Raw genomic sequence first — 21647 nt, forward strand, 5'->3', positions numbered from 1 at the left:
TAGATACATATCAATGTATGACTATCTTGAAACATACTTGCTTTTCTTGTGCAGGACTTGATAAAATCAGTATTCTTTGCTCCACCTGTATGTTTGTACTTGTGCCATTTAATTTAGCCAAGCTAATTAAAGCAGTGCAGTTTTTGTATGTCAGCAGATACCAGAGGCCTGTGTATATAGACACTGCATACAGGCAGTATCCAATCACTCCAGGGGTTATCAGGTTTATCAGCTGTTTTTGCTGCAGGGATGAATTCTGATTCTCTTGCTTGTGTGCATTGTTCTGAACTCAATGGGCACATTTTTCTTTGGTGAGATTTGAAGGTGTTTCAAAATTTTAATGCTTAGGTGAAATTTCAAGAAATTACTGAGAAGGAAAACTCTGGAAAAAAGAAAACTAGGAAGCCCCTAAGCCTTGATTCAATTGAAACTGAAATTACATTTTTCTGTGTTTCAACTTTTGTCTATTACTAGAAAAATCAGTATTACTACAGACCAGATCCTGAAGTGTTTTCTCAATTGAAGATTTTCCTGAATTAAAAATCATGGTCTGCAGGACTGACTCAGCATTAACACTGAAGCTGATAGAAATAACTAAAATTATTATGACCATTGATGAATTTTATATAGATTTTAAAGGACTTGAGGAACATTTAATCAGAACAGAACACATTTTGGTATATCACTTATCCACTCTGTAGTCAGCATTAACTTCATAAAGCAAGCATTTTTGAGGAAGACTGTGACATTTGTGCAATGTTACTGTAAATAAGCCAAGTTATAGTATCAATTTATACAGTGATTATCAGAGTAATAATTATTTAAGTTTATAAAACTTACAAAAAAGGCAAGAAACCAGAAAATCCTAGATCTTAAAATTCTGGAAACAGGAGAAAAATTTTCTTAAGAACCTGAGGTTTAGTGACATCTTTGATGGGAATGAAAATATTATGGAACATGTGTGTATCGTCTCTATTGGGGTTTATGTTCTGTGGTGTTTTACAAAACTTTGGCTGTGCAGAGTCTTAGCTGACCACTGAGACACGGGGTGTGAGGAAAGATGAACTGAGGTAATGTGTAAATAGTGGGGTGGGTGAGGGTTTGAGGGTTCATCAGCCCTTCCTTGTTGAAATACACTAGAGCAGAGCCTGAATGTCCATCACTAGTAACTCACTGAGGTCCAGAAACAGTGTGAAATCTTCCTTGCTTGTATTAAACCCCCTGGATGTGTGATCAGTGTGTTTCATTCAAACACTGGGTAAAGTCAACTTGTGGCTAGAAAGCTCTTGCCTACAGAGACGTGTTTTATCTTCCCACCACCTCCTACCCATGGGCATTGTCCATTCCTGGAGAGTCTTCATTAACATCTTTAAGGCAGGGCCTTAGATGTTGCCAGTGTTGCTGGGGCTTTTGGCCTTTTACTGTTGTTTTGTAGGTTTGTTAGGGAACTTTGTGAGTGTACACCTGGAGGTGTGGGGCAGAGGTGGTCTGTGGACTGTCTGGATGAAATCACTGTGTGATTATTTGGAAAACTGAGGGTGTCTCTCTTCAGGCTTCTGTCTTACATGTTGGCTGCAAGTTGCTTTGACACATGGCTGTACAGTCCAAGTATGTTAGTGCTGCTGTAACTTTTATTTTTATTGCATTCAGCAGGGTATTGGGTTCTTTGATGGGTGGGGTTTTCATTCTTTGTTTTGTTGGTTAGGTTTTCATGGGGTTTTTTGATGTTGGACTTCTTTTGTTTGGTTGGGTTTTTTTTTGTTTGTTTGTGAGACTGTCAAAAACTATTTTGTTCTGTGACTGTTGTGATCTTGAAGGTGGGTACCTAGCCAAAAAATTGAAGTTAATTTTTTTCTAAGTGTTTGGCTCCTGGCAACTGGTTGAAATAGGCAATTTTCCAGGTGTTCTAGGCACTTGGCATCTCTATCTTCCCGTGTTGGTCTGCACAGACCTACATTTATCCTACTTAAAAATATTAAACAGGGTTGGGTGATTGGACAGTAGTAATTGCAGACACTGGGATATTGGGCATATTAGAATAAATATGAGAATAAATATTTGGGCCACAAAAATGGGTGGAGAATAAAGGAACCATCAGCCACAATGGGGTGATACTGTCTCTTTTGGTAGAGGTGGCCACAGATAAAAGCTGATAGATGGTAGTAATTCTTAGTGGTGCTGAGTCAGAATGAGGGCAGTTGTGCTCCAGGGTTTGTGCATCAGATACATTAGAGCAAAAACTTCAGATATTTATAGTGTTCTCAAAAATCAACCAACATGGTGAGGGGTGCAATGAAAGAGGTTTTAGCTGAATGTTGGGGTCACCCCCTCCCCTTGATAGACCAGCCCGATCCAGAGAGGATTTTTTTGGATGTTCAAAAAGACTTTGTGGGGAATGAAAGGGAAAAAACCAACAGGGAAAGAAACACTTGTAGAGAAATAGTTTCTGCATTGGGTAGTAGGTACAACATAGTTGCACAGCTGGAGGACTACAGCCTGTGGTTTGTCTTGTTAAATCTCTCAGCTTTGTGACTTAGGTGGTGTACGAATGAGAGCTTAAGTTTATTATCTTTGCTGGGACTTGTGACATTGGGGTAAAACTCATTGCAGGTGCAGCATCCTCAACCCCACTGCTGAGTTTGTTCAATTTCATGACTGTTTTTTTGTCAGTTCTCTGTCACAAGGGTAGAGGAGGAAAAAACTGTAACTGGAAAACAGATCATGTTCCATCTTCTCTGCAGCTGCACCTGATCACCTTGAGCCTGTGTATTGCATTGGATGAGAAACTGAGGCTCACCTTAAATGCTCATAACTCATGGGTGTGACTTGCAGAATTGTCTCAGCCGAGCGGAGGTGGGTGGAAGCAGCGCAGAGGTGCCCACAGAGGTTGGGCAGGGGGATAGTGCTGCAGCAAGAATGAATCTCCGAGGGAGCACAGGGGCAGGTCTCCAAGAAAGAGGTCGTCAAACCCACTGCAGCAACACACAAACGGCACCAGACCTGGCTGGAAGCCCATTTTGTTCGGAGCTCTGCGCTGATTTAACCCTCTCAAGCGGACGTACTTTAGCGCTGCAGCAGCAGGTCCACAAGTGAATGCAGTTGTCAGCTCCCCCAGCCGCCTCTCCGCGCCCCTAAAGCTTCAGCAGCGAAGCCAGGGCGGAGACAAGGAGCGGCGAGGACGGCACAGGAGCCGCGCCCCTCCAGCCTCCGCGGCCAGAGCCCGCGGCCACGGGCGCCGAGGGTCGCGGAGCTCCGCGGGGCCGCAACACGTGGGCGCGGGCGGGGCGCGGGGGCGGCGCCCGCCGCGCCGCTGTTCCCGGCCCAGGTGCTGAACCGGCGCCAGCCGCGGCTTAGCGTCCACCCCCGCCTCCTCCCGCGCAGCAGCTGGAGCAGGAGAAAGCGGATCCGGCAAGTCCCGGTCCCTCCTCCTTCCTCCTCCTCCTCATCCTCCCGAGAGCCGCCGGAGGGAGAGAGGTCGGAGCCGCCGCTTCGCGCAGCCGGCGGGCATGGACCGGGCGGCGGCGGGGCCGGAGGCGGCCGGCGGCTGCTGCTCGCCGCTTGCATGAGGCGGCCGGGCGGCGGCGGGGAGTGAGGCCGGGCCGGGGCCGGGCTCGGCGGCTCCGGGCTCCGGCTGCTCCCGCACCCACCCCCCCGCCCCGGCCATGGCGGCGGCTGCTCGGCGGAGCCGCGGCGGGGCGGCGGTGCTGGGCCCGCTGCTGCTGCTGGGGCTGTGCGCCGGGCGGGCGGCGGGCGGGCCGCTCCGCTACTCGGTGCGGGAGGAGCTGCCGCACGGCGCCTTCGTGGGCAGCGTGGCGAGCGACCTGGGCGTGGATCCGCGGCGGCTGGCGGCGAGGGGGGCGCGGATCACCTCGGGCAGCGGCCGGCAGTACCTGGAGTTGGAGCTGGGCCGCGGGGCGCTGCTGGTGCGGGAGCGTATGGACCGCGAGGCGCTCTGCGAGCTGAGCCCCTCCTGCTTCCTCAGCCTGGAGTTGGTCATCGAGCAGCCCATTGAGGTGCACAACGTGGAGGTGGAGGTGCTGGACATCAATGACAACGCGCCGCGGTTCCCCCGCCAGGATTACCGGCTGGAGATCAGTGAGTCTGCCGTGCCCGGGGCCCGTTTCCACATTGAAAGTGCCCAGGACCCTGATGTGGGCACCAACTCCGTGCAGAACTATCTGCTCAGCCCCAGTCGCCACTTTGCCCTGGACCTTAAAGGCTTCCAGAGTGGCAGCAAACTCCTGGAGCTGGTGCTGCAGCAGCCACTGGACCGGGAGCAGACTGCCCTGCAGCAGCTGGTGCTGACTGCTGTGGATGGTGGGGATCCCCCCAAGTCTGGTACGGCCCAGATCTCTGTGCGAGTTGTGGATACCAATGACAACCCACCTGCCTTTGACCGCTCCACCTACACCGTGAGCCTTCTGGAGAACTCCCTGCCTGGCACGCTAGTGGTCAAACTCAATGCCTCAGACCCTGATGAGGGCTCTAATGGGGATGTGATCTATTCCTTCAGCAGCTACACCCCCCAGAAGGTGAGACAGCTCTTTAGCGTGGACCCACATTCAGGGGAGGTGCGGGTTAATGGCACTTTGGACTATGAGGAGGCATCCTCCTATGAGATCTATGTACAAGCCACTGATCAGGGCCCTGTCTCTATGGCTGGGCACTGCAAGGTGCTGGTCAACATTGTGGATGCCAATGATAATGTTCCTGAAGTGGAGCTGACCTCCCTGTACAGCCCAGTGCCAGAGGATGCGAGGTCAGGAACTGTGGTGGCCCTGATGAGTGTCACTGACCAGGACTCAGGGCTGAACAAGCAGGTGAGCCTGCGCATTCCACCCGGCCTCCCCTTCACTCTCAACTCCTTCAAGAACTCCTACACCTTGGTCACCCAGGGCAAACTGGACCACGAGAAAGCAGCAGCCTACAACATCACAGTTACTGCTACTGATTCTGGGAGCCCCCCTCTGTCCTCCCAGAAGGTGATCCATGTGGAGATCTCCGACATCAATGACAATCCTCCACGCTTCGAGGAACCTGTGTACTCAGTTTACATCCCTGAGAACAACCCCCTTGGAGCCTTCCTGTGCGCTATTAAAGCCACTGACCCAGATGTTGCCAAAAATGCCTATGTGTCCTATTCTCTAGTAGATGGAGAGATTGAAGGGCTACCGGTTGCTTCCTATGTCTCCATTAAATCCGATAGTGGCAACATGTATGCTGTCAGGTCCTTTGACTATGAGACACTAAGGGAGTTCCAGGTGATTGTCCAGGCTCAGGATGCTGGGATTCCACCACTGAGCAGCACTGTCACTGTCTACATCTACGTGGTAGATGAGAATGACCATGCTCCACAGATTCTGTATCCTACCTCAACCAACACTTCAGCAGCCCTGGAGATGATCCCACGCTCGGCATATGCTGGATATTTGGTAACCAAAATTATAGCCATTGATGGGGACTCAGGACAAAATGCCTGGTTGTTCTTCTACCTGGTGCAAACCTCAGATCCAGGTTTGTTCAGGATAGAGCTCCACACTGGGGAGATTAGGACTACTCGCAAACTGGGGGAGGACAGCACACCTACTTTCAACCTGACGGTGGAGGTGAGAGACAATGGAGAGCCATCGATGTCCTCATCAGTAGCCATCACTGTTGCTGTGGTGGACAGAGTTTCCAAAATCATCCCTGATAGAAGAAGACACTTTAAAAGTCCAAGCAATTACTCAGAGGTCACTCTTTATCTCATTATCGCTTTGAGCGCCATCTCCTTCGTTTTCCTTTTCACAATCATTGGGCTGACTATTATCAAGTGCTACAGATACAGTCTGTATGGGAGCTCCTGCTGTGCAGGGTGCTGTACGGTCAGAGAACGGAGCCCTGCTGATCTGTACAAGCAGGCCAACAACAACATTGATGCTAGACTGCCCCAAGGTTTAAAAGTACAGCCCCATTTCATTGAAGTGAGGGGCAATGGGTCTCTCACTAAGACTTACTGCTATAAGGCATGCCTGACTGCAGGATCAGGAAGTGACACTTTCATGTTTTACAATACCTGTGGCCCAACAGGAACTACTGGTCCCTCTGCAGTGGTGACTGAGAGGCATCTGACAGGACAAAGTGGGCAGAGTGCACAAAACCTGATCATACTTAGAAATGACTCCATTACTCCTAATGAGGTGAGGCTCCCTTGGTAAATGGTCTGCACAGAGCTCTGAGCAAATCTTTACTCAAGCAGAGGGTCCAACTGGAAAACTCAGATGAAGCATATTCCCTTAGGGGCTTGCTGACACTCAGCTATGAAACTTGGTTATAATGAATCTGATCTATGCCATGCATTTTGTTTCTAGGTAAATACTGAGACTTTCAGGGTCCAGTTGGTAAGTTCAGTATATGCGTCTGTTGCTCGAGATTCACCTCATTTTTGCAGCATATGCTGTATTGAGTACTGCATCCTTCCCTTTTCTCTTACAGGTCTAAAATTGCCTGCTGCTACAGACTGCTAGGGAATGACACATCTAGTCTTACAGTTTTGATGGTAAAACTCATATTGCAGGAGAAAAAATAATCAGTGATTAGCCTTGAAATCAAAAGGTTACTTTATGGCAGTTATGGATGTTTGCTGCTTTGCTGTCTTCATACCTAAGTAAATCTGTTGAATTTAGCAAAGCATATTATTGCAGTGATCTTACTAATGTGAGCATGTTTTAAGTTGTCTGAAAACTGCAATCCCTCCTTTGATAATGTTTGTTCTACCCAGTGCTGCATTTTTTGCTTTCTGGCCTGTGACAACCCAGTGACATCTTTGCAGAGCATTACAGCAAGTCACCATCATTAAGCTCCAGAGTGGCAACTTCTAACCTGCTGGGTTGCTATTGAAAATTTTTTAATACCTATGGTTCCACCAGCCATGTGTTAACCTTTGCAATGTTTTCCCACAGAGAAGAATTAATGGTTGCTTTATGCTGGCTTGCAGGAAGCCTGCAGTTGGTGTGTAGTTTGCATGATCTGTGCAGTTTGCTTTTTACTCATGTTGGGACTGAACTCAGAAGCGCTCACAGGAGAGACTAATTCTGGTGCACAAACGAAAATATTGCAATTACTGTGTGTTGTTTGTATCCCATAATTGTGGCAGGCGTAAGATCAGCTTGTGCATTAATATGTGCTGTGCCCCAGGTGTGGGAAAGTCGGGGAAATAACTGGTGGGATAGAAAGGAGCCTTATTTGTGTATTGTTGCCACAGAAATAGAACTAGTTTATTTCTTTCTTTATACTTTTTCACATATGAAGATGTTAGCATCTTTTGCAACTGTTTTTTTGTTGAACAGAGATGCCCATATCTTAAGAGCCAGCAAGTCTTCCATAAAAATGCTTTTAGAGAGTAATGATCATCCATTCAACATTAATCCATTTAAAATGAATGCACTGTTTTTCTGTAAATCACAGTGGCAGGGTACAGGGGAGGTGCTTTTTTCTCTTTCTGTGCAGTTTTTGTACCTTAAAATTAAATAAAATGCCTGGAATGTGTTTGATATAGGAGGGACTATGAGACATGCTCTATGAGCATGTATGCTGAAGAATCAAAGAGTGAAATACACACTTTAGAGCTGATCTTTGGGGTGGGGGGATGTGCAAGAAGAAAAGCAATAACTGGAAATTACTTCACTGTGGATGTAAGACCAGTAGGAAATCAGTTTAACAGATTCCTATCACATTTTGAGACTTGCTCCATTGAATGCAATGAATTAGCAAGTTTTGATTACCAGTGCAGATCAGGCAGTGGCAGCAAAGCCAGCCCAAACTTGGAGTACAAAAGCAGAGAGTTGTGTAGAACAAACTAAGGAATGCTGCCTGTGTGGAGTTGTCATCCTAAAGGGGAATCAGTTATTCAACTAGCTCTGTATGATTTAAACAGAGGTGAAGTTCTGACAAGTTTTTCTCATCACAAGTTCTTTTCTTAGGCCTCTGCTTCTTAACCTGTCCTGTGGTAGGGCATTCTATGAAGATGTATCAATGCCATGAGCACATGAGTAAATGGCTGAATGTAATGGCATTCACTAATTACTAGTTCCGGGCTAATTACATACTAAAAATCTTGTCTTTCTACTGTTTCAAGCTCAGCATTTGCACTGAAGATGCCATCAATTGCTTAGCAACACTGAATTCTACTTTTTAATGATAATGATCTTTGTATTATTAGATTTTCAGGGAACTGTGTTTCTCTTTTTAGTTAAAGTGAACTTTGAATCAGCCTTTAAGAGCCTGGGCCTTCACTTGTGAGGCACAGCAACAGGCAGTATTGTCCATGCACCAATTTACAAAGTCAGTCTCTGATCTGTGTTTTGCTTTTGGATGGTGTGAACAGGTCCTTTCTTTTTTTTCTTCCACACAGTTTTTGGAAATGGATTTTCTACTGGTTGTTCATTGATGAGGATGGGATGAGGTGAACGGGTTTTCTAAGCACAGATACACCTAGTTTCACTGGATACACTGGTTTCACAGTGGCTATTATTTTGAAAATATTGTTTATCCAGTGAGAGGAAAAATATTTCCAAGTTATTTGGGATTAATCTCAGTAACATTTGGGGCAATAAGGTCTTGGTTCTTTTCATATTTACTGGTAAGGTCAAAGATGTTAATGCTTACACTAAGTTGTGACTGACTTTATTGGGTCATTAGAAGGATACAGTAGGAGTGAAAACAAGTGCAATAAGATTAGGCAGGGAATTTTTAGTACCTGGTGAAGCTCTGACTCCTGTGTGGCTATTCCTTTTTTACTGGCAGTGTTGTGATGGTGGAATGGAAGCTTTTTTCTGCAAGATAACCGCTGCTTCTGTGTTCGCCCTGCTTACCTGCACAGTCCTTTGTAGGTTTATAAGGATGACTCAGACCAAAGGTGTTTTGTCAAAGAAGAAATGTACTAATGCAGCTGCACAGGAAATCTTGGACACGGTTATTGCTGTCAGGAGGCTGGTGGTGATAAGGGTAGCGATGCGGGGTTAATGGATATTGCTCTCTCATCAGATAACTACTGCAGGGGGACCAGGCAGGCAGTGTAGGCAAAATATAAGGGGGAAAAAAAATACTGTGGCTTCATTTCTGGCACTGTGTGAGGTTGTGGGCAGCCTGGATTCCTGTCTTTTGAAACAGGGGTGCACACGCTATTTTGTGAAGAGATTTTATGTGAAGTTGTGATTTTGTTACTGGGCAGTGCTGCAGTGATGATCCGTCATTTTCAGGAAGGGTTTCAGTGCTTTAGTCTGGAGTCTGTTTCCTCATATTCCTGTGAAGATCCTGAATGATGTCTGGGTAGTGTCTGGTCCTTGGTTTTTCTTTTCTTCTTTCCTGTCTTGTTCTTACATCCTGTGCAGTTAAGCTCATTTCTTATGTCTTGCATCTCTTGACAGCCTTTTCCCTTCAACGCAGGAAATAACAATCAAACCAAAATGTTTTAACAGGAGTTTTCTGTCCCAGAAGGCAGCCTGGCACATTCCTAATGAGGAGTGGACAGTCTGGATACTTGCTAGAACTAGATATAAACTCTTTATATTATACATTTCCTTGTGCCCTTTCTTTTGTGTGGTGACACATGTGGCTGACAAACCATGATGTTTCATGTGATGTTCAGAAATAGAGCGTGTTGCTCTATGGACGCTTGTAAAGAAAGTGAAAAAACTGCACATTGGTGGTAGTAAGGCCCACAAGATCCATTGGAGGTTTACAGCTGTTTGCTTTTTTTCTGGCTCTTTTTCTGTATTTTTCACTTCAAAACCAGCTTGCTAAACACATGGTAAAAAGAAAGCAACACTTGAGTTGAACACATTTCGATACTACTTTAAATGCAAGCATGTTTTGAAGTGTCTAAATAGTAACCTCACAGCACTGCTTGTAGCAGTCTGTCCAAGAGATTTCTCTCAGAGGATTTAAAGGTATTAGTGGTGGAATATCTTACAATCTCAGTGCAAGAACTTAAGCCTTTAAGAAATTCGCCAGCCCTACTGACATTGAAAAGGTTAACTATAAATGTTTGTTCTTTTGTTTAATGGCAGTGTCTGAACCTGCTGGGCTGAGCAGGGACAGTGCTCTGTGCTTCAGGGCACTCAGGCTTGAGGCTTCTGCTGTGCCAGCAGAAATTTGCATCCAAGATTAAGCAGAGGTGTTTTCCTTCTCTTGGAACTTGTTAAATGTACTTTACAGAAACACTTGTCTGTTCCCTTCACCTCAGTTTTCTCAGAGTTAGGAATGCAAATGAACGTTCCCAGAATTTGGGCTTTTGAATTACAACCTTTTCCAGTTTCCTTTTTGATTTATTGAATGATAAAAACATATTTAAATAGTTTGTTCTCCACATCAACTTAATTCTAAACATTCTCAGAAGGAAAGCAGGAATAGAAGTCTGTTTCCTCACAGCTGTCAGCATTGTCTCACTTGAAAATAAGCAGAGCCTTATGCGGTCAGAGGTTCTAAAAGCCTTTTATTATTGCTTCAAAGCAGATACATTTGATAAACATACCTTATGTCATTCTGTTGTGCATTTGTGTGGAAATCAGAATGAAGCAGGATGTTTTTAGGAGTCTCAGCATCTGGTAACTGTTTGTAAATATTAGATTCACACTTCTCTACTTCAAGCAGGTTTTGTTCTAGCAAGCACTGAAGTGAAAGTTAGTGTGTGCATTGATCCATTGATGATGGGATCAGGACAATATTTTAAAAATTAGAAATTTCTCCTTTCCCGGGGACAAGTTCTTACTGTGTCGAGGTATTAGGTAAAAAAGAGAGCTGAGGGAAATGTTTGTAATGATACATTTTCAACTAAATTTATTCTTCCTGAACCAATGAAATGATTCTTCAGTTAACCCACTTGAAAACGACTGTGTGGCATTTTGCATGAGCTTTCTTGCTCCTAAGATGGCTCTGCTTTAACTCTACATTCACATTATTCATGACTAGTGACATTAATGGTTGTGGTTATGTGGTTGGCAGAATAAACCCTGGTGCCTGGAAGAATCAGCAGGAGCAAGCTGGTGGCATGAGGTGTTCACCTGGTGCAGTGACAACCACTTCTGTAGGCACCTGGATAGATTTTGACTCATCTCACACTATGGTGATGTGTGCTGTAACTGAATCAGAAAAAGCAGCTAATTGGTGAAACAGGGAATGGTTGATTACTTTTGTGCTGGATTGTGGGATTTCTTTCACCTCCTGACAGGACTGCTGGACTTGCTACAGGACCTCCAAAAATCTCTGAGGGAAGTGGCAAGTTGAAATTACCTTAAACCTAATAGAATGTGCTGGATTGTGAGAAACAGGGTCTTGTGATGAATTGGGAGCTGGGGAGGTAAAAGGAACAATATTGTCTTCATCAGCATTGTGTGACACAGTGAGAGTGTGGGGATGTACAACTGGGAAGCATCGGGACCAGTTCAGAGCCTGTATTCCTCTTTGTGCTTCCTCTCTGTACTCACGCTTCCTGGTCAGCTGCACCTTGTCCTGGTGGTGTTGGTTTAGGACACAGCTGCACATCTCACAGCCAAGCAGACGATGGGGCTTTCACAGCCCATGGAGAGCTGCTGTGCAGCCCCCTGTCCCCTGGGACTGCCTGAGGGCTCAGCTGTACTTTGAGATGGGCCACATGGTGTACTGGCACAGTGCTGTGGGACACACTTAGCTGCGTGGCAGATTTCAGGGAGTGGTCTGGTGAAGGTGGACTGTTCATAGCCAGAGATATAAACCAACCCAAGTGTGTGGACTGTGAATTCCTGGTGGATTTCTAAGAAGCAACACTAGTGCATCTGAGCTGGGGAGAGATATTGCTGAATAGGTTTGCTTCTACTGTGCTCCAGTTCTATTACTGGTCATGCTTTATTGCTTTTCTAGTCCAGTCTCATTTAGAGATGTATTGGAACGACTTTCCTCTTATGGCCAGAGAAACTGAAAGAACCACAGTCTGTAGCAGAACAAAAGGAGAAGCCAATTATGCTGACAAAATAGAAATTTCGCTGATTTTGTCAGTTGCAGAACACCAACCTGTGGTAACACAAGTGGGGGACAAATGTGCCTCTTGCTGAGCTCTGAAACTACCCAGTCAAGCAGCAAGCACATGGTAAAACTGGGTGAAAATAGGTCTGCACAAAGATAGAATGCTGCCCAACTGCCTTGTGCTCTTGTTCTTCCTGTAAGGACTTCAAAAGGAAGTCACAGATATTGATTTTTTTCACAGTTAAAAAAAACCCCAGCCCTTGACAGTCAACTGTGGCAATAGATCTTTCCACCTCCAGAGTATATTTTTCTCATCCTTTTCCCTGCTTGCTTCTTCTGCTCCTCTGGAAACAGCACTACAGCCCTACCTGAAGAGTCATAGCAAAGAGAGAATAGCCACAAGATGCCAGAGATTCTAGATAGTAACCCTTGAAAATACCAGTCTCCTAATTTCTCTTATATTGACATGGGGAGTCTTGGTCCCTGCATATGAAGTGAATAAATAATGAATTTCTAATTAATTAGTTTCTCCTGACATCATCACCCATTTAAGATCTGATGCCCCATTGCAAACAGAACGTAAGTTTTTGTCTTCTATCCAAGAGTTGGAAAGCTCTCATCCGAAAACCAAAAATCTACGTACTGTGAGTGAGTGGTCGTTTTCCTCTTTTCTCACTCCTACCCAATTGGTGTCAGACTTTGTCAGTGCTTTGATGTAATCTCACTTTATCTGTGTTTTGCCTGGGACTGTGGTAAGATTCCTCCTCCTCATGTTGCCTACAAGCCTGTGCAAGTTAGTTACCTGCACCTCTCAAATTGCAAAATAGAACAAAGGGGCTTTCCTCCAGTCCAGCAGCTCCCCTGCAATAAAAAAAATCCCCAGCAGAAGAAAAGCCAAATCTTCTGCTGTCAGCACCCTTCATACTCGAGAAAGGCAAGCTCAGGAGAGGATCTGATCAGTGTGTGTTCTCTATCCTCTTTCATTGACTGTTACTACGTGGTTGACTTTAGAGTTGCTTTGACATCCCTGGGACTGGGGCCAAAATGGAATTAATCAGAAAAGACTAGAACCATGCATAATGGGCTTCTTGTCAAACCACTTTCTGCTAAACTCAGCAGAACCTGAGCATGACAGAGAATAGGGGGCTAAATGGGAAGGAAATTGCTAGCACAGATGTTTAATGTGTGGTTGCAAATAGCAGCCTCCTCCCTTTTGTGTAACTCAGACTAAAGAATACTCGTGTGTGCATCATCCAGGAGCATCTCAGTCTTGAGTGATGCTGGACCTGAGAAGTATGGTGATAGAGCAATACTGTAAGTTGTAATTGCTCCATTTTTGTTTGAATAATACCTATTGATCCAAGGAAAAGCATACGCCAAACCTCAAGAGGAACAACAGAGTTGGCTTTAAATAATTCAGAACATTCAACACTTTCTTTTTCTCTTTCAAGTAATGGGGTCAAATTCATTTCTGATTTGCCTCCAATAATTTGAAGAGAATTAAACCATTACTGTCATTTATTATTTGTGTGTTTGGCACAGTGCAAGACACATCAGGAATGAATGTAGTCCATTATGTTTTTGGACATAAGTTCTGTCTGTGAATTCCAGTGCCTGAACTTAAGCACTCACTACACTATCACCTCCAGAATAATGTTTCTAGTACCTTGAGAAATAACCTTGGTATGTCCTTAGGGCTTAATTTTAAGGGACCTGAGCTTGGCTGTAGTTGAAAATTATAGTGACGATCCCCTGACAATGCAAAAACTATTTTCTGGAGCAATTTTTGATCAACAGAGGATTTCTTAATTATCTCCTTATTTCGCAAGTCATGCTGCAGCACATCAGCATATGCTGAGGTTTGTTGGTCAGAGGGTATTGCTGGCTGTTTTCCCCTTCTACCTCTTATGCCCTCTCATGAATATGGAAAATCTAATAGGTTTTGGTATTATGAACATGTCTGTCCTTAATAAAAGACTTGCTGCAGTCTGCAAATCTGATACCATCCATTGCAGTCCTCTGCAGTACACTGAATTCCAGCAGAAACCTCGCTGCCCCACATGTCCCCCTCACAGGGAGCTACATTTTTACTATTCAGTGCAGAAGTTCCCGTTTTCTCACCTTATCAGGTAAACAAACAATGTACTTCTGGATTTATGATGTTGGTTTTTCATCCTATGCCCAAAATGTTGATAAATGTGTGAGATAACTTTCCACCAGTTTGCAGCATTAAATGTTCCACAGAGATCATCTCTAGCCAAAGGCCTTGGCATGCAGACAAGTTTATTACAGAGACACTCCCTGTGTGCCCATTTGAAAGTTTCTTTAGATTTGTAGAAAGATTTGGCAATTCACAAAAATTGGGTATATCCATATAGGCTTTTCTGACAAAATTAGCCAATGCATATGATTTTTAGCGTGTTTTACTGACACTAACAGCATTGTCCTGGGCTTATGTTTCTACAGCCAAAACACCCCAATCCGGACTGGCGCTACTCTGCGTCCCTGAGGGCAGGAATGCAAAGGTATGTGTGGTGTTTCTCCGGAGAAGGGGAATTCTGTGTTTTGTTCCTCTGTGAAAAGGACAGAGTTTCTTCTGATGCCCTAGATTGATGATATCTATGCTTAGATGGAAAGCACCTGAGTTCTGCTGCTGTCACTTCCAATCTCCACATGCTACAGATTCAGTCTGACTTGCATCTTAGGCTGTTATTGTGCTCCTGTAGAGCTGTGCTGTTCTCTCTTTTTACCTTCTGCTTTTGTATCTGTTGACTGTCAAGGCATAATTGTTCCAATTATTGAATCATTTAATTGTCATTATATACTTTTTGTTCATTTTAAAGCTCCCTGTAATCATCAGTGCTGATGTTTCAATAGTCAGTCTGCATTTCCATCTTCTTGTTTCTCATTACCATAAAAGTAGCTGCTCCTGCAGCAGGTTTATTAACCACATGGTGCAATCAAGAAGATTAATACAGTTGAAAGGACTTCTTGAAGATATGAGATGAATTTTCAAAGAAGGAAAAGTGGGGGTTTTGTCCAAATCTCTTTAGACATCTTTGAAAATCTGCTGCCTTATATCGCAAGCAGTCTGCTATCATTTTCTACTCAGTACACTTGGAAAAAGAGAATTATACTAAAATTGTTTCTGTAGAGCCTAAATCAAACAGTATTTTTGCTCTCCCTAAGCAGACTACAAAACTGGTTCTAAATTCAGTTGCAATCTGATGTGATTAGTAAGATTCCCATACAGGTTTGGATGCAGTCATAAGGCTGCAGTCATTCTTAGTGGCATCACAAAGTGAGGGTGGTATGAATTCCTCAGAATTGTTGGTGCAGTGGTACTGTGCCTTTGTCCATTATCCACAGGGCAGAAGGGTTTTTATAAGAATCAAGTCCTAAATTCAGAGTCACACTGTGCTTCATGTGGGTGAGGACACAGAGTGACTCCCAACTGACTTTGAGATGCTGTATGAAAAGGAATCTAAACCTCAAGGACCAAAAGCAAAGGAAGACAGAGCAAGCTTGACTTTGTGGCCTACTGGGCAAGCTGTTTTCTTTCTTTTATATTCCTGCTGTGACTTTCAATTTTTTCTGTAATCCATAACTGCAAAATCAATGAACAGTCTGGGGAGCAGGATCCTGAAGAAGGAATTCTGCCTACCTGAGCACCTTATCTGCTGGTCCTGAGTCAGGCATGCTCTTGGGGATCCACATTCCTTTCTATACAAAGTTCAAGATCTTGTCTGAAGCTGCTTGAACAATTAATGAAAAGTAAGAGCTTATTTAAAACCATTCATCCCACAAGACTAATGGGGCCTTTCTGGGAGATTGTAGATGTTCCTCTGCTCTCTCATATCAGCAGCCCCTGTCCTTACCTGAAACCTCAGGTTCTGAGCCTGTGTGCCCTGCCCAGCTGATGGTTTTCATAAAATGCTGATTTTTCATAAAACTTGTAGAAATTTGGTACCCTTGATGTCTGCCACATTTGGATGAAACGGCCCCTTGAGTTCAGCTGGAAGTGTGAAAGGGAGTGCAAAGCCAATAAGCAGAGACAGGGACACAGTCACAGAATCCTGTTTCTCTTAAGGAACTGCATATAAGTATAATGCTTAGTTTTGCATTAAAAATAGCAGATTTTTTCTTTTCCTTCCATGTAAGGTGCAAATTGGTGCTTTCAACGCCCAGTGCTCGTGATGTGACACTGTAAAATTTGCTGTGTTAGATTTTGCATTTGAGAAAATGTATTTCTCTTCCTGAATTGCTCACGAGAAACGTGCAGTGACCCAGGAAGGTGGGATCTGTTAAAATGGCACAATGACAGAAGATCAGAACTAACTCCACCAACTTTTTAATCATTTGCCTAATAGCAAAGATGTGTCACTTCCTTGTTAGTGACTCCCAGTCAATGAGAGGAAAGTGTCCTGCAGGTGTTTGTTTTATAAGTTACTCCACAACTGTGTTTTAGTAAATAATCAAAGGTATTTTTTGCAAGTCAAAACAGCTGGTTCTCGTGCTGCTAACATCATGTAATACTGTAGGAGTAGCTGCACAGTGATAAATAGTTGTGAACTTTGAAGAGTGGCAGGAAAGGGAAATGCTGTGAAGTCCAGGGCAGAAGGGAACTGTATAATCCAACTGTGATATTTGCTTATCCAGTGCTGTGCATATGGAGGAGGCAGGAGTCCTGCGTGGAGGACCAGCAGGGCCTGATCAGCAGTGGCCAACAGTCTCCAGTGCTACAGCAGGTAAGGATGTGAAAATCCAGAATATTTGTGAAGAACTAATGTTAACTGCAGTAGACCTCCTAATGCTTCTAGTTAATTTTTCCTCTGTTTGATATCTCTGAGTGAAGACCCTCAGGTGAGCTCAGCTGGTCAGAGCATGGTGCTAATAACCCCAAGGCTGTGGGCTCAATCCCTGTATGAGATAGGAGCCATTCACTTAGGACTTGGACTTGATGATCCTTGTGGATCCCTTCCAACTCCGAATATTCTGTGATCTGGATATAAAGTTCTTGTAAATTAATCTGTGGAATCTAAATAGAGTGGAACAACAAAGCATAAAATCCATCTTTTTCTTTACTCAGTCTCAGATGAGCACTGGAGATAAGAGTCCCTGATCCCAGCTTTCACCCTGCTTTTGGAGGTTACTGGTTTGTGTAATGGAATGATGGAATAATGGTTCAGTTCTGATGTGTGTATTCAGGTGTGTGTATTCCAGAGCTGATTTGCCCTCCATTTCAAAAGAGCAGTAAAACTGGGCTAGGAGCTTATCAGTTTTCCTTTTGTTATTTTTACAAAGCCAGTAAATCTCTTTGAATGTCTCTTCTCATTTTACTTTCCTGTGGTGAAATCAGACCTAATTTTTTTGCTAGCTGTTTTCATTCACTAATACACGATGATGGAAACTAAAACGTTATTTATTTGTCAAAATAAATTACTAAAAGCATGGTTTAGAATGCAGCTTTATTTACTCTGTCACTGACTGATGACTTCACAGCAGTCAATAAGAATTGACAGAGGGTTCTCATGGAGTTTAGAAAAAAAATCACCTGGATGTTTTGCAGTACAGACAAAAAAAATATTCTCACTTTTGATTTTGGAGCAGGAACAGTGTAGAGACATAGAGGAGCAGTCAGTCACTGTTTTCAGCTGTGTCCAAACTAAACTGTAAACTCAGTGGATGCCCTATGTAGGGTGAAGAGCCCTGGATGGCAGCTCTGTGAGCACTGCCAGTCAGGAATTCAAATGAGGAGTGATGCTCATATCACAGAGGCAGCTCAAATGCTGGGAAGTGGGGTCTCTAGGAGAAAAATATGATAGTTGCTTTGTTTAATCTTTTTGGTGCATACTTTTCTTTTTACTTAAAGGGGAATTTCACCTGAATAAGGGGCTGAGGAACAACTCGAGGATTTGCAATCACAGTTACAACATCCACAAATTAATGGTGCCCAGCAAAACCTGCACTTGTGTTGGAGAAGGGCTGTTTGCAGAAACAGATTTGAAAATTAATTTAGTATATAATGGGCCCCTGGGCTATCACCTGGGGCTTGTGTGCCCTTCCTTCTCTTGCAGGCTTTGCAGGAAGACACAGCCTTTGCAGAATATGAGGGGTGTGTGACTATTGAGCTTGCATTTGAAAATGTCACCACAAGTACACTCTAACCTTTGCAAGGGGTTCCCTCAGGCTTTCAGCTGCACTAATCATCCTTGACTGAGCACTCAGTGTATTGCCTTACACCAGTTCAATATGGATACAAACATTCCCCAGATGTTTGCTTGCTGGTACTGCCAATTTCCAGGCACCTGAATGTAAGGGCAAAGGTAGGATGGTTCTGTCATCCGAGAAGGTCCATTGACATTTGGGTTCCAGAGCCCTGTTCCATTATCTGGAGTCCTTCTTGCTCTTCTTTTTTGGGTCTTATCATTTTAGACTTCCTTGGGGAACCTGAACATCTCTTTGTTTGAGCAGAAGTAACCCTTGGCTCTAATGCTGCTCCCCTCCGTGACTTGTGAGGCACTTGTGCAATGAATGCGTCCCTGCACAAAGATTATTTTGTCTTTGTCCACTCCCAAGGGATTAGTGACCCTGATATTACATTAATTAGACTTTTTTTTTGGTAGTGGGTTTCAGATAATATTCTTCTCCTCTCTTTGTACCCAAAAGCTGTAGATATCCCTGATCCTTAATAGCAAACAGGTGTTTAATGGAGAAACGTCAGGATTAATTAGCTTTGGTAGCCTCAGCACATCACATACTTAGCAAATTACTACCACTGATTTAGAATCTTGCCTATAGTTTCCCACAGATCTCTCTTCCAGTGGTTCTTTCTTTTTTTGTTATTAGGTTCAAGACCTGTAATAACAAGTCAAGTGTTAAATCTGTAAATCCTTAGTTCCTAATATATAGCTGAACTTGAACATCATGACCTGTTTTTCAGCACATATGGGTTGCCCAAGCAAAACCTGGTCCTTATTTGACTGACAGCATTCCTGTTGACTTTATTAATATTTCATCCATACAAAGGACAGTGAATTTGGATCTGGCAGTTTTTAATTGTGTTTGCACCTTCTTAGGCACCAGTCCAACAGATTTTAGGTTTGCAGTTGGGAAACTTCCAGGTGAGGTGGGACAGGAAGGTTCAAACTCCCTCTGGCTTTGAGTTTAGCTCTCTGGGGTGTGCTATTAGTCCCCCACATGCTGTATAGTGAGTTCAGGGAATGAAGACAGATTTCTGGTTCCTGCTCTATGTCCTTTGACAGTTTTGACAATTCTATCAGACTTTGGATGACCACTAATCTGAGTTAACTCTGTTTTTTTGATCACTAACTCAGAATAAAAGGAGCTTGATTGGCAAAAATGGCGAGAGCTCATAACAGAAACTAGGATGAACAGAAATTTTGCTCTAGACATAAAACACTGAAGATTTCTGAATAAATCAGACTTATGAATAATGCAGAGCTTAGAGTTAGTAGGCATTAGACAAATCTGCGTGTATTTCTCTGTGCTGCTGGTTCCAATCTACAAAACAGAACTGGTGTAATGCAAATGCTTCACAAAAACAGTCTAAAGATGGTTTCATAGCACAAGTAAGACCCAGGAGAACAATAAGGATTTGTGATGAAAAACAGTCATGAGAAATTTCAAATCCTGTATTCAACGTAGACTTTATGTGTGTGCAGTAAATAAGACACTGGGCCACACACCATTTGTAGAGAGGGGAAAATAAAATACTTCCATTCAGACAGTTCTGTAAAAGATGAAAGGATCTCATGCTAAAATCAGCATCTGAAATTTGTCAGTGTGTAGGCGAAGCTATGGGTGAAATACTGGCATCTCTGAAGTCCATGTCAGGTAGCCCACAGACTTTCAGGAAATTAGGATTTCAGTGTCTACCTTTACAAATATGCACAAGGGACTGAATTAAGATTGCCTAGGCAAATGCCATCCTAAAATACAGTAATTTTGTACTTCTGCTTTTGCAGTGGTAACATTCTTCTAAATATATCTGCTATTTCTTTTCCTTTTCTCAGGGAATTAGCTGGGGAGGAGAGGTGATAACCCTGTTTTTTAAAGCTCCAACAGATCATTGTCCTTCCTGTGCTGGGGCCCCAGAGTTGGATGCAGTGCAATTATTTTAACAGAGCCTGCCTGCACTGACTGGGCTCTCCCAAGGATGCGAGGACACCAGACAGCCCATCATGGACTGGTTGGGAGCACTGCAGAAAGAAATTTTTCCCTGTGAGGGTGGTGAGGCCCTGGCACAGGGTGCCCAGAGAATCTCTGGCTGTCTCATCTCTGGGAGTGTTCAAGGCCAGTTTGTATGGGGCTTGGAGCAACCTGGGCTAGTGGAAGGTGTCCCATGGCAAGGGTGTGAAACAAGATGATTTATAAGGTCCCTTTATACAAAGCTCTTTGCCTCCCATCACCCCAAATCGGACTAATTCAGTGTTTTTCCTCTGAAATTTGTGTGTCTCACAGCTTTTCCTGGTTTTATTCAGTTTTTCCTGCTGTTCCTTACTTCCTGCCTAACTGTGACCTTCTCACATGTGCCATGCTAGCTAGGGGTGTTCCTTGCCCACTTACCCCTAGACTTGGGTTTATGCTGGGAACTACAGTTTCTCTGGAATATTTGTATTGTTCTCAGAGGATGGTTCCTGCTGCAATCACCTGGAATGCAGGCAAGCTCCATTGATGGGGCATGAGATGCAGAATAAGTGATGAATTCTGAAAATTAAATGTGAGGCAACTGTAAATATGTCAAATAAGCAAAATGGCCTGAAAGGTAAAGTCAGTCTTCCTCGTGAGTTTTGTACTGCTGGTTTGGGGTAGGGTGTTGTGAACAGAATGACTGTGGGAAAACTGTGAAGAAAGGAGAGGGGTTCTTGTGTGGATTTTAAGAAAAATGTCCAAGAATGCCTTGATAGGGAAAGAAATCATTATAATTGTCCACTGTTAGTTGTGGCAATCCCAATTCTCTGTTTCACAGACTACTTTGGATGTCAAGCAAGTAAATCCAACCTGAATAAGAATATGGTATCTGAAAGAGATACTTTGTCCCAATGAAACTGTGATAAGGGCCCAGATGAGATATAGGATGATAGTGTAAGGAGAGATCCGAGCAGATCTCTAAGGGCATGAGAGGGGACACCAGTAAAAAGCTTGCATAGAAAGGTGAGCACAGAGGATCTGGTAGAGAGAAACAATTGGAAGAGATGCCAGAAGGTCTGCAGGAGGCAGATAGCATTGGGAATGGCACAGTGTCGATTTTTAAGTGACTACTGAGCACAGGTCACTGGAAGAAAGATTGGCACACTGGGGCTGGGTAATAGATAGTGATGAGTGGGACAGAAAGCTGCACCGCAGTTGTTCTTTTCATGGAATGCCCATTTGACATTGTCTGCATCTTTGAGTTCATGTAACAGCAGCACAGAAGGAATGAAAAGTACTGGGGGAGTGTTGACTCTCACTGTTGGAGCAGACACTGGTCTTGAAATCAGGCAGGCATTATGGTAGAAGCTCACAGGGTCCCACAGCACTGTCACAAAGCTCTTGGCCCCTGAATTAGTCTTCTGAAAATCAGGTTTAAAGAGCCTAAGAAAATAACTCAGAGGATGATGAGACCTAAGTTGTGACATATTTCATGTGATAAAGCTTTACACTGT

The 21647-nt window shown here is 43.9% G+C and overlaps 1 protein-coding gene across 4 annotated transcripts in view; it reads left to right on the forward strand.

The window, feature by feature from the left end:
- The window catches only part of LOC116451295 (protocadherin alpha-C1-like), a 92265-nt gene that overhangs the window by 38176 nt on the left and 32442 nt on the right, over positions 1 to 21647 (forward strand). For 3 of the 4 annotated variants that reach the window (XM_032124537.1, XM_032124535.1, XM_032124536.1), the window contains exons 2-3: positions 14446 to 14504; positions 16639 to 16727. In XM_032124537.1, coding sequence (XP_031980428.1) covers positions 14446 to 14504; positions 16639 to 16727 — 148 coding nt within the window. Of the gene's footprint in view, positions 1 to 14445; positions 14505 to 16638; positions 16728 to 18084; positions 18097 to 20031; positions 20046 to 21647 lie in introns of those variants that run through there. The other variant, XM_032124538.1, reaches the window with a different exon arrangement.

Source organism: Corvus moneduloides, chromosome 15 (assembly GCF_009650955.1).
Source record: "Corvus moneduloides isolate bCorMon1 chromosome 15, bCorMon1.pri, whole genome shotgun sequence".
NCBI lineage: Eukaryota > Metazoa > Chordata > Aves > Passeriformes > Corvidae > Corvus > Corvus moneduloides.